General features: G+C 43.1%; 1 protein-coding gene across 1 annotated transcript in view; it reads left to right on the top strand.

The window, feature by feature from the left end:
• LOC121555146 (diacylglycerol kinase beta-like) overlaps window positions 1-13295 on the top strand; it is a 124666-nt gene that overhangs the window by 94458 nt on the left and 16913 nt on the right. Inside the window, exons 17-18 of the mRNA XM_041868950.2 lie at window positions 7424-7514; window positions 10783-10984. Coding sequence (XP_041724884.2) covers window positions 7424-7514; window positions 10783-10984 — 293 coding nt within the window. The remainder of the gene's footprint in view (window positions 1-7423; window positions 7515-10782; window positions 10985-13295) is intronic.

Here is a 13295-nt window from a genome sequence, read left to right as displayed (position 1 = left end):
TGGGCAGGGATTTAGCCTAACAAGGAATGTGTCACCACAACATTTAAATGGTTATTAATGGCTTCCCTGAATAACCTAACCTAACCTCCTCCCAACCAATCAATATAGTTGTAAAACATCTGAACTATGTTTCCGCACCCAGAGCTAACAGTGTAACACAATGATCTCAAACGGGGATAACCATTGTATCAAATCAAATCACATTTTATTTGTCACATGCGCCGAATACAACAGGTGTAGACCTTACCGTGAAATGCTTACTTACAAGCCCTTAACCAACAATGCAGTTCAAGATATAGAGTTAGGAAAATATTTACTAAATAAACTAAAGTAAAAAATAAAATAAATTGTAACACAATAAAATAACAATAACGAGGCTATATATAGGGGGTACCGGTACCGAGTCAATGTGCAGGGGTGCAGGTTAGTTGAGGTAATTTGTACATGTAGGTAGGGGTAAAGTGACTATGCATAGATAATAAACAGTCACTCTTACTTAATCCGCAGTTTTCTCAACACACTGAAGCAGGGCCCAGATTCACAAAACACTTCTTACACAAAAACATAAGAAGTTCGTAAGATAGTTTGTAAGTGAAATTCCTCAACATTATCTTAAGATGTTATGATTTTCTTACGAACTTCTCAAATATCTTCTTATGAATCTTCTTAAGATGTTTGTTGCAAGGCAACTAATTTAGCTAGCTATCTAGCTAGCAATGGCAATCATGTTAGCATATTTCGCACTGAGATTACTGTTCTAAAACATGTTCTTGGGTTTAAAATAATCAATACTGAAACTTTCAGATGAAGTTTGTGAGTGAATTAAACATGTTCCATTGCTTTCATGAGCTTTTTCTCTCACTGCCCAGAGTTTAAGACAAGGGTTTAGCTATCTTGGAATTAAGAACATTTCCAATAACTTTAATTTCAATAATCACATTTCTTGTTAACTTTTTGCTTAAGGGAAAACATAAGAAATAGCGCAAGAACATTTCCAATAACCTTTTTGAGGAATAGCAACTTTGCTTAACTTTCTTCATAAGTCTATAGTTAAGGAAAAAATGGCAGTTAAGAAAACATTTCTTCTTATGAAGGTTTTGTGAATCTGGGCCCAGGTCTTTAGATTGATGGAAACTGGTCATCTGATTGGATTAACTGAGATCCCAGATCAGGGTTAGTTACTGGGAATAGTATTCAGCAGTATTCACACACGCACATCCCTCTCCCTCATCTCCTCTCATCTCATCTCCCACCAAACCAAACACCCCACGCCTATTTGGTCATCAGCACCTCCCCCCATCCCCTCCTATCTCTAGGTGTTGCAGCCACGGCACAACCACACACACAGGCTCCCTCTGTCTTTCAGGCCCTGTATCTCAGTCAGGATCAGACGCATTTAGGCTGCTTTTGCTGCCCATGCAAGATGAGGTTATCTTTGACTGATCTGTACCAGAGATACAGGGAGGGGAGGGAGGAGAGGAGGGGGCAGGGGGAGGTCAGCGGGTCACTGCTCTCACAGGGGATTAGGAGAGATTTTATCACTCTGAGGGGGGCGGGCCAGATGTGAGGGTAATGGGAAGGCGGAGGGAGGGTAGAGACAGGGGAGGGCGTGGGCGGATGGATGGATGAGTATGCGCAGGGGTTAAGCGCCCCCCCAGGCCTGTTCTGAATTTGAAGCCACTGTTTTAACCACAGCTCTGTCTTTTCATACAACCTGTATTCTAGATCTAGTTTTTTCTCCCCTCCAATGCTTCCTTCCGTGCGGCTACAATCCTCTGCCTCTGTTAATGAAATCAGAATCCATCCATCAACGTTGGTTGGTTGTGTTTTGGCTGGGCTCCAATCAGGAAGACTGATCAGTATTTGCTTCCTGAGGGCACAGTTAGCACAGTTTGAACCGATGAACTCATACCCCTGCATTCATCAGCCCCAGGCTTTACAAACAGACAAGCACAGCCTTGCACGTTGAGCTGGAACTCTCAAGCATATGAATGAAAAACCTTTTCTCATCAGGCTGCACACAAAAAAACGGCCCCTAAACACTACACAGCTAGCACATAACGTTCTGGAACCATATATTTCTTAGAGCTTGGTGAGAGCCTGGTTGTCCTATGCTTATTTTGTACACAATGTCCCACAATGTTCTCAAGAATGGTGCATGATACCCAGCTAGCACATAATGTTCTGAGAACCATATGTTTCTTAGGTGGTAATTTCAGTACTACATTTCTAAAGGTTTCCTCATGGTTCTATTTAAAGTCATGTTCTCAGAATGTTCAGAGGACGTTAAGAAACAGCGTACTTCTGTGGGAATTTCAGTACTTTAGCATAACGTTTCCTACAGGTTTCCTCATGGTTCTATTTAAAGTCATGTTCTCAGAATGTTCAGAGAATGTTAAGAAACAACATTCTTTTGTGGGAATTTCAGTACTTCTGCATAACGTTTTCTGAAGGTTTCCTCATGGTTCTATTTAAAGTCATGTTCTCAGCACATTAAGAAAACTTTCCATAAAAACCACAAGAAAACATTAGTAATGTTCAAAGAATGTTCTAAGAATGCTATATAAAAACATACACGTTCCGTTCTCAGTGTCAACAAAACTCTCTCTATCCTCTATCTTGTTAAGTTTGTTCAGGTGTTTTGGCCGCGCCCACTAATTGGCCACACCTGATCTTAATGAGTGCTTGTTTCCTTTGAAATGGGGTCTGTTTGAATAGACTAAAATGAACAGCTTTGTATGAGTTAAAAAAAACATGGCATGCTAGTGGCGCAGTGGACTAATTCTATGGATAGAGAAAAGATCATAGGTTCGAATCTCACTGATGCTGTGCCACAATAAAAAAAATTGCATGATCAATGCCTAAGGAAATTAATGTCCATCTGTGCTTGGTGTTCGAAACAGTTAACCTAATCTAGTAGTGTTATTAAAAGTCTTATTGAAACATGTTCTTGGAACATTATTAATTTACCTTCAAATAACCTATAATTTCCGTTCTCAGAACGTTAATAAATCCTCCCAGGAAAACCTTCAGGGAACCATAGTAAAACGTTCTCAGAACCTCCCTGCAACTTAAAAATAAACCTTCCCGGAACAGGCTAAGCTTTCACTTCTGTTCTCAGAATCTAAAAAAAAATATATATATATATACCAGTCAGGAATCGTATAGCTTTGTTCCCAGAACCAATGGGAAACCAAAAACGTACGTTCCCACAACTTCCAAGGAACCGAATGTCCTAGCTGGGTAGTGCCAATAGGCTGTGAGCCTAGGCCAATGCTGCTTTATTCTGTAGATTTCTGAAGGTTTTTCTCTGCTCTTAGCCAGGCTCAGTGGGATACAAGCAGAGCTTGTGGTAGAGGTACAGTAGCTTTCTTTCTCCCTGTCGCACTCCTCTGTCTACAGGAGCGAAAGAAAACCTTCGAGTTAATCCCATTTTTACAGGGCTTCTCAAGTGGAAGCTAGCTAATGAGGTTAGGCAGTTCGGCTCATTGAGAATTGAAACCGTGCCTAATTGTGATCTCAAATATGCTCATAATCCTTTAATTTGACAGAGCAAAGGTTTCTAGTGAAAGGTGAGGTGAGTGTGAGGAAGAATGAACATTGAACAAGGTTTTAAAGTAAAAGTGGAGTGTTATAGGGCAGCCAGGGACAGTACGCAGGTATCAACTAAAATAAATGACATTAACAGTTGATGACTGGTGGGATATATAGGCCTACTGCAAGTACCTAGCAGATCTCTCACTTAAAAGCCTGACACATCGTTTTGTTTGTTTTCTTTATTCCTATTCTACTGAAATGTGTGTATCCATAGATGTATCCAGTCTGGAGAGGCCTGCTCTGCCCCTGCGTTACATGAAGGGTTGCTATGCCCACATGGCAACAGAGCTTGTTTTGACAATAACAATGTTGTCAATATCAGCAAGGCAACCCTGTGTTTTGCCATGTTTCTGGAACACACTGTAAAATGGCCATGATTTTTTGTTAGCCACCAGCAGCATTGAAGGACACAAAAATTACTGTTTGTTTTGACCAGACTGACCTGTGAGAGAATTGTGTCTTTTACTGTCGTTGGTGAGTAGAACAAGTCTCCAGAGGAGCGGTGAGCTTTCATTGGCCTGGGCTTGTACAGGAAGAGATGCACAAACTGAAATGAGTTTGACACCTGTGCACTAGGGGCTCAGGTTGCCCTTGGGGATTTGATTATCTCTTCAAAACCAGTGATGTTCCCCACACCTGTCTAACGGCTGGCTGGCTGGCTGGCTGGCTGGCTGGCTGGCTGGCTCACTGAGGTTTCTCTGCGTAGACCAGCACTCTTTCACCAGGACTGGGGAGGTTGAAGAGATTGAAGAGCAGGGCTCAGTAGGACAGTATGGCCCAAGTCTTTATAATACAGACCCACTTAGATAGGCAGTTCCTTCCCCTAGGGACAAAGATGTTGTAATCTGATCAGAAAATGGAGGAAATAACAATAATTCAATCTAGTTAAATGTAATTGCAGTTAAATTCATTTCCATAATGTTGACAGCCAGGAGCATGAGTCCTTTATCTTTTGTTACATGTATCTTTGTTGTGTGCAGAAATAAAACACTGGACAGAAGCATTGGACAGTGGGCAGAAATAAAACACTGGACAGAAGCATTGGACAGTGGGCAGAAATAAAACACTGGACAGAAGCATTGGACAGTGGGCAGGAATAAAACACTGGACAGAAGCATTGGACAGTGGGCAGAAATAAAACACTGGACAGAAGCATTGGACAGTGGGCAGAAATAAAACACTGGACAGAAGCATTGGACAGTGGGCAGAAATAAAACACTGGACAGAAGCATTGGACAGTGGGCAGAAATAAAACACTGGACAGAAGCTTTGGACAGTGGGCAGAAATAAAACACTGGACAGAAGCATTGGACAGTGGGCAGAAATAAAACACTGGACAGAAGCTTTGGACAGTGGGCAGAAATAAAACACTGGAGAGAAGCATTGGACAGTGGGCAGAAATAAAACACTGGAGAGAAGCATTGGACAGTGGGCAGAAATAAAACACTGGACAGAAGCATTGGACAGTGGGCAGAAATAAAACAATGGAGAGAAGCATTGGACAGTGGGCAGGCCTTTTTTTTCCTTAGCTACAGTTTTTTTGCCCAGCACTGGTTTTCCTGAAGTTTAGTTTGTTTGGGATGTGCATATAACCTTTGTATGTGTCTTTGTTACTAGTGTAAATCACAGAAAAAGTGATACAGTGGGGAAAAAAAGTATTTAGTCAGCCACCAATTGTGCAAGTTCTCCCACTTAAAAAGATGAGAGAGGCCTGTAATTTTCATCATAAGTACACATCAACTATGACAGACAAAATGAGGAAAAAAAATCCAGAAAATCACATTGTAGGATTATTAATAAATTTATTTGCAAATTATGGTGGAAAATAAGTATTTGGTCAATAACAAAAGTTTCTCAATACTTTGTTATATACCCTTTGTTGGCAATGACACAGGTCAAACGTTTTCTGTAAGTCTTCACAAGGTTTTCACACACTGTTGCTGGTATTTGGCCCATTCCTCCATGCAGATCTCCTCTAGAGCAGTGATGTTTTGGGGCTGTCGCTGGGCAACACGGACTTTCAACTCCCTCCAAAGATTTTCTATGGGGTTGAGATTTGGAGACTGGCTAGGCCACTCCAGGACCTTGAAATGCTTCTTACGAAGCCACTCCTTCGTTGCCCGGGCGGTGTGTTTGGGATCATTGTCATGCTGAAAGACCCAGCCACGTTTCACTCAAAATCTCACGATACATGGCCCCATTCATTCTTTCCTTTACACGGATCAGTCGTCCTGGTCCCTTTGCAGAAAAACAGCCCCAAAGCATGATGTTTCCACCCCCATGCTTCACAGTAGGTATGGTGTTCTTTGGATGCAACTCAGCATTCTTTGTCCTCTAAACACGACGAGTTGAGTTTTTACCAAAAAGTTATATTTTGGTTTCATCTGACCATATGACATTCTCCCAATCCTCTTCTGGATCATCCAAATGCACTCTAGCAAACTTCAAACGGGCCTGGACATGTACTGGCTTAAGCAGGGGGACACGTCTGGCACTGCAGGATTTGAGTCCCTGGCGGCATAGTGTGTTACTGATGGTAGGCTTTGTTACTTTGGTCCCAGCTCTCTGCAGGTCATTCACTAGGTCCCCCCGTGTGGTTCTGGGATTTTTGCTCACCGTTCTTGTGATCATTTTGACCCCACGGGGTGAGATCTTGCGTGGAGCCCCAGATCGAGAGAGATTATCAGTGGTCTTGTATGTCTTCCATTTCCTAATAATTGCTCCCACAGTTGATTTCTTCAAACCAAGCTGCTTACCTATTGCAGATTCAGTCTTCCCAGCCTGGTGCAGGTCTACAATTTTGTTTCTGGTGTCCTTTGACAGCTCTTTGGTCTTGGCCATAGTGGAGTTTGGAGTATGACTGTTTGAGGTTGTTGACAGGTGTCTTTTATACTGATAACAAGTTCAAACAGGTGCCATTAATACAGGTAACGAGTGGAGGACAGAGGAGCCTCTTAAAGAAGAAGTTACAGGTCTGTGAGAGCCAGAAATCTTGCTTGTTTGTAGGTGACCAAATACTTATTTTCCACCATAATTTGCAAATAAATTCATAAAAAATCCTACAATGTGATTTTCAGGATTTTTTTTTCTCAATTTGTCTGTCATAGTTGACGTGTACCTATGATGAAAAGTACAGGCCTCTCTCATCTTTTTAAGTGGGAGAACTTGCACAATTGGTGGCTGACTAAATACTTTTTTTCCCCACTGTATATCTAAATTTAAAAGATGCCACGCATGTCACCTCTGACAAACCAAACTCCAGGGCAGAACTGAACATGAACTTCAACTTTGTAAGGGTCAAGGTTGTTGGCATGTTTTTGAATCATGGGGGAAAAACATTAAACATGATCTTATGGTAGCCTTGGGCACTGTTCCACACCCAAAGTCATTGTTGTCATGCCAGCCTTGGCATAGGGGCACTGAAGCATAAATTTGTTTATTGTCGCAATGTCAAAGCAGCACTAAAGTGACTGGGAGTGTTGTTGTCCTTTGTGCTTCATTGCTCTGAAAATGAAATGCTGTCCCCTAGTTGAGTTTAGGTTTTGGGCTGGGTTAGCAGCGCTTCGACTTGATCCTCACATGACAGCAAAAATGACAGAAAACTATCAAAAGTTGTCGTTTTCAATTCCCCCCCTGACATGACTCATAGAGTCTAGGACAACTACAATATGTGCATGCATTTCAAATTCCACGTGCCATAAGCTTGACATATTCTGCCAAAGCATCACTGAATAATGGAAATACATTAAACCTACTGCCACTGCAGGAGGACCCCTGATGACACTTTCTCTCCTTCTGTTCCTGCTCCTTCCTGTTTGGTTTACAGAATGAAGAACAAGTTGTGGTACTTTGAGTTTGGCACAACGGAGACCATCTCTGCCACGTGCAAGAAACTCAACGAGTGTATCGAAGTCGAGGTGAGTCACCGCTATTCCCTTTAGCTGGAGATTACATTTACTGTACATTTTACATTTTAGTCATTTAGCAGACACTCTTATCCAGAGTGACTTATAGTTAGTGCATTCATTTTAAGATTATTTGACAGACCCAAAATGTAATCTCTCTCTCTCCTCCTCTCTCTCTCTCTCTCGCTCTCTCTCTCTCCACCCCCTCAAGAAGGTATTTAAAACTTTGGATGGAGATTAGTTGGCACACCAAAATCTCATGATTTCCATTTTCTATCAACACGTCTTATGGACATGAATCTTGAGATGAGAAAGTTTAATCAGTTCATCGCTGTTGTAGAATTCTTGACAGGCTTTAACCTGCAAACTTTTTTAAATCTCTTAAACGACATCAAAGATATTAATACAAATGATTTAACTCCCATGAGGCAGCTAGCTATTCTTATCGCTCAGCGAAGGCTTCATCAAGCCAGCCTGTCAGGTAACTGACTGTACTGCTGAGAGAGGACACGTCACACGCACGCACGCACACACACACACACACACACACACACACACACACACACACACACACACACACACACACCACCAGGAGAAGTGTCACTTTAGTCTGTGTTTGATATAAAGTTGCATTGATAATGTGTGTCGAAAATGGCACCATATTCTCTATGGTGCACTACTTTTGACCAGAGCCCTATGGGAAGTAGTGCACTATATAGGGAATAGGGTGCCATTTGGGACACCTCCATAGTCTGGGTAATATACAGTATGATGTTACAGCATTGGTCTGTGAGTCTGCTCGGGCTGAACCAGCAAATTCTTCAGATCTTAGAAAGAGATTCACAGACACATATTAACCTAGTCTGGGACACGATAATGCTTTTAATAATTACTATTAAACCAAACTGTAACCCTCACATTACCCGGCAGCTCCCTTGGCTGGCTAGTAATCGTCAGATTTTCGGGAAAGCTTATCGAGGTGTTACTTCAAGTCCCCACACATGTTATTCTCAGTGTGTAACATAGACACATGCGCACGCGCGCACACACACACACACACACACACACACACACGGACACGCACACACAGTGTGCCAAGCAGTCAAATCTCCAGTGTTATGCCTTGGAGCAGAGGGCAGAGTGTGATGAATGAGGAAATGTGGCGTAACAAGATCCACCACTAAAGTTATATCGCCCTGCAAGATGTAATTAAACTGGGCTATTAAAAGCTCCACAGAGTAAACTTCCAGACAGAGAGAGAAAGGAGTGTGTGTGTGTGTGTGTGTGTGTGTGTGTGTGTGTGTGTGTGTGTGTGTGTGTGTGTGTGTGTGTGTGTGTGTGTGTGTGTGTGTGTGTGTGTGTGTGTGTGTGTGTGTGTGTGTGTGTGTGTGTGTGTGTGTGTGTGTGTGTGTGTGTGTGTGTGCGCGTGCGTGCGCGTGTCATATTCTGTGTGTGTTCCTGAAACTGTTTTTCATGGGCACTCAAAACCTGTCATAAATATTTATTTCCTCCGACAGCACTAGAGGGTTGTGGTACATTCTAGCATCATTTGCTTTCAACGAGGGTGGTCGCTGAATATTGGAATGTGTTTTCTTTTTCTGTTTCTACATGGCTTATTTGAACACATTTGTTGAATTAGGACTTTCTTTAAACATATGGAAAAGTGCACACTTGGACCGACAATGTTAAAGTAAGTTATTTTAGTGCAAAGGCTAAACGGAGACACAAAAACATCCACTTGATGGTACAGAATGCTTATATTTAGTATTTAATCACTTGCAGAATATATTTTCCTGTGAATTTCTCCACACTCAAAGCAACATTATGTAATGTATTGATAGAAACATGTACTTCTGTCAAAGTGCGACGTGAATGCGGTAGGCAAAGTCAAACGCAGGACACCGAGCTACTGGAAACGTACTTTTACTAACAAAGTAACCAGAGTACAAAACAACCTCCAAACAGGGAGGAGAATACCCGCACAATAGCAACTGCCGAAAATGACGAGAACAATCACACACAACACACAATGAACGACAGAGGGTTATATAGGGAATACAATACAACATAATAGGAAACAGGTGTACACAATCAAGACAAAACAAGTCAAACACAGAAACATAGATCGGTAGCAGCTAGTACTCCGGGGACGACAAACGCCGAAGCCTGCCCGAGCAAGGAGGAGGGGCAGCCTCGGCTGATTCCGTGACAACTTCAAAGCTACTGTAAATATTATTCAATTCTACTGTAATGTCTACGGGTGCACCTCTCAATAATATACCCAAATGGACACAGTTATAAGCAGTTTCCCCCTATTCTTCATCACCTTGCAATGCTCTTTTCAGGCTGTATCAGATAGCCTTATACACATTAAGAACACCTGCTCTTTCCACAACATAGACTGACCAGGTGAATCCAGGTGAAAGCTATGATCCCTTATTGATGTCACTTGTTAAATCCACTTCAATCAGTGTAGATGAAGGGGAGGAGACAGGATAAATAAGGATTTTTAAGCCTTGAGACAATTGAGACATGGATTTTGTATGTGTGCCATTCAGAGGTTGAATGGGCAAGACAAAAGATTTAAGTGCCTTTGAACGGGGTATGGTAGTACGTGCCAGGCACACCGGTTTGTGTCAAGAAATGCAACGCTGCCAGGTTTTTCAAGCTCAACAGTTTCCCGTGTGTATCAAGAATGGTCCACCACCCAAAGGGCATCCAGCCAACTTGACACAACTGTGGGAAGCATTGGAGTCAACATGGGCCAGCATCCCTGTGGAAAGCTTTCGACACCTTGTAGAGTCCATGCCCCGACAAATTGAGGCTGTTCTGAGGGCAAAAGGGGGGTTGCAACTCAATATTAGGAAGGTGTTCCTAATGTTTGGTATACTCAGTGTATGTGGTTCACATGAAACATACTGTCATATGACACCATCATTAGCATAGGTTAAATGAAAACACAAGGTCGTAATCTTTATAGTTCTTGCCTTGGAAATGCGGAATAGACAATTATCACTAAGTACCTTTTGAAGAGGAGCCCTTGTTACACTCTAATGATCAAAAGTAGCAGCGCTGCGAAGCCTCCTTGAAGATACTTTAGCCATAGTGTCGAGAGTTCTCTGTCTCAGTTCTCTGTCTCAGCCATTGTCTCAAGTCTTCGTACAGTCTCTCTCTCTCTCTCTCTCTCTCTCTCTCTCTCTCTCTCGCTCTCTCGCTCTCTTTCTCTACCTCTCTTTCTCTACGTCTCTCTTAATCTCTATCTCTCCGTCCCTCCCGTCAGTGTGACGGTATCATCCTGGACCTCAGCAGCACGTCGTTGGAAGGCATCGCCGTCCTCAACATACCCAGCATGCACGGCGGCTCCAACCTGTGGGGCGAGACCAAGAAGAGGCGGAACTACAACCGCATGAGCAGGAAGGTTCCGGATAGAATGCCCGTCAGTACCGTCATCGATATAAAGGAGCTCAAGTTCTGTGTTCAGGGTGAGTCAACTAACCCCCCCCCCCCCACACACACACACACACACACACACAACACCAGTATGATGTACCCTTTTCACATTATTGTGAACATTTCACGTTATCCTTTCAGCATAGTTCCAGTAACTATGCGTGACCAGGCCAGCTCAACACAGCTTGGTTTGGATCCGCTTGGCTTGCTTTGGCTCAGCTTGGTTTGGTTTGGCTCAGTAGTGGGAAAAGCTCTAAGGTGTGAAGTGGGACCCGTTCTGGCCTTGCCAATATGTCACCACTATATAGCTTTAATAATTATTTCCATCCCTGATTTCAGCCATTAGGATTTGGTGTAATGTGTTTCTATGGGTGTCAAAGGATCCATTGTGTCTGATTGGTCTGTCATTTCATGACGATATAAGAGCCTGTGTTCTATGCCAAACACTATGTCATTTGCACACTTAAGTAAGTCTTGTATTCCCTTCCCTCTACTCCCTAGCCAAGACTTGTCATATAGAACGAGTCTGCACTTTCTGTGGAAGCTTGGCTGTGAGAGAAGACTGTGAGGGATCACTTACTAAACAGTCCTAGTGTCATATTCTAAGTGTTTTGTACTGCCACAATGTCACCCACCAGCCAGCGGCCAGAAGAATGTCAGCTCTCTGTGGTGTCGCCCGGGTGATGTTGTAACCCTCAGTGAGTCATGAGCATCCTCTCTGTCCCAGAGGACATTGGGGGCCAGCTACACACACACACACATTGGGGACGAGTTGCGCTTGCAGGACTGGTGCCCGCTGGCCTAGGTCGGTGACGAGCAGCTGTTTTTGGTTGCTATGAATTAACCTCTAACACTGAACACTAAACACTAAACACTAAACACTGAACACTGAAACAGTCTCAGAGGCTGGGCGGCTGAATTATGCTGGGCTAGCAGGTCTGTTTCACTCTGCTGAGAGGAGAGGAGAGGAGAGAGAACACCCCCCGCTATCTCCCTCTCTTCTGCTGTCCATCTCTCTTGGTGTGTGGTTCCAAGTGCCTGCAGCTTCTGTGGTCTCTTTATTACTGTCCCTAAACCTGCTCTGTGTGTAACAGACATAACTAGGGCCTACAGTGAACATGATGAAGATAATGATGGTGGTGAGGATGAGGATGATGAAAAGGCAGATTCCTGGTTGTCACTAGTTACCACAGCAACAAAGTCAAAATTGTCTATCGTAAAAATTCATGAAAACAAAAATTAACTTTTAGTCTTATTTTAGGGCTAGGCATAAGGTGTGGTTGGTTAAGGTTATGGTTAGGTTTAAAATCAGATTTTATGTAGAGAAATTGTAGAAATAGGCAGGGTTTAGCCATAATTATGACTTTGTGGCTGTGGTAACTAGTGACGACCCAGATTCCTTGTTGTCTGTTTATTACATTCTTCCTGTCTGTGACACTGTAGCTCTTCCTCATCTCTCTCCCTCTCTTTCATCCATCCTCTCTCTTTCTTCCTTAACCACCCCGCCTCTGTGCTTCTCATTCGACTGAACTAGTTGAAATCCTGTTTCCATGGAGACCCTCCGGCTCCACTGAACAAGAGAATGAGAGATCCGCCAAACTGGAGAGCAAGAAAAACACAAAGAGAGGGAACAAGCCAGGAGGCTGCTGCCAGCTGTGTGACTCATATCAGTCATCTTTAACTGCCCTGCAGGCAGCCTTCACTGTTCTCTGCTGACCTGCCCTTCAGCACTACCGTATTGTAACATACTGTACAGTACTGTACACTCTCACATTGTCACCCTCCCACCCAGCCCCTCACCACCCATCAACACCCTCTGTCCCGTCTGAGGCCAACGTCCAGCCCCTGTCCTGGCACAGCGACTCGTTCTAACAGCTTCTAGTCCAAAGGTTCTCCAACAAGAGGACATTCTGTCCATATGCTGCCTGTAGTATTTATAGCCTGAGAAAACAGAGGAGAGGATACTTTTATCCACACACACACACAAACGTACACATTAGTGGAGGCTCCTCGGAGGAGGAAGGGGAGGACCATCCTCCTCAGTGAATTTCATAAAAATCAAAATAGTGAAACGCTTAAAAATTTATCCTTTTTAGATAAACCTATACTAAATATATTAATGTCACCAAATAAATAATTGTTTAAAACACACTGTTTTGCAATGAAGGTCTACAGTAGTAGTCTCAGCAAAACTCTGTAGGGTAGCACCATGGTGTAGCCGGAGGACAGCTAGCTTCTGTCCTCCTCTGGGTACATTGACTTCAATACAAAACCTAGGAGGCTCATGGTTCTCACCCTCTTCCATTGACTTACACAGTAATTATGACAACTTCCAGAGGACAT

This window comes from Coregonus clupeaformis, chromosome 40 (genome assembly GCF_020615455.1).
Source record: "Coregonus clupeaformis isolate EN_2021a chromosome 40, ASM2061545v1, whole genome shotgun sequence".
In the NCBI taxonomy this organism is placed as follows: Eukaryota; Metazoa; Chordata; class Actinopteri; order Salmoniformes; family Salmonidae; genus Coregonus; species Coregonus clupeaformis.
The sequence above is the reverse complement of the archived record's forward strand: the minus strand, read 5'-3'. Positions and strand labels throughout refer to the sequence as shown.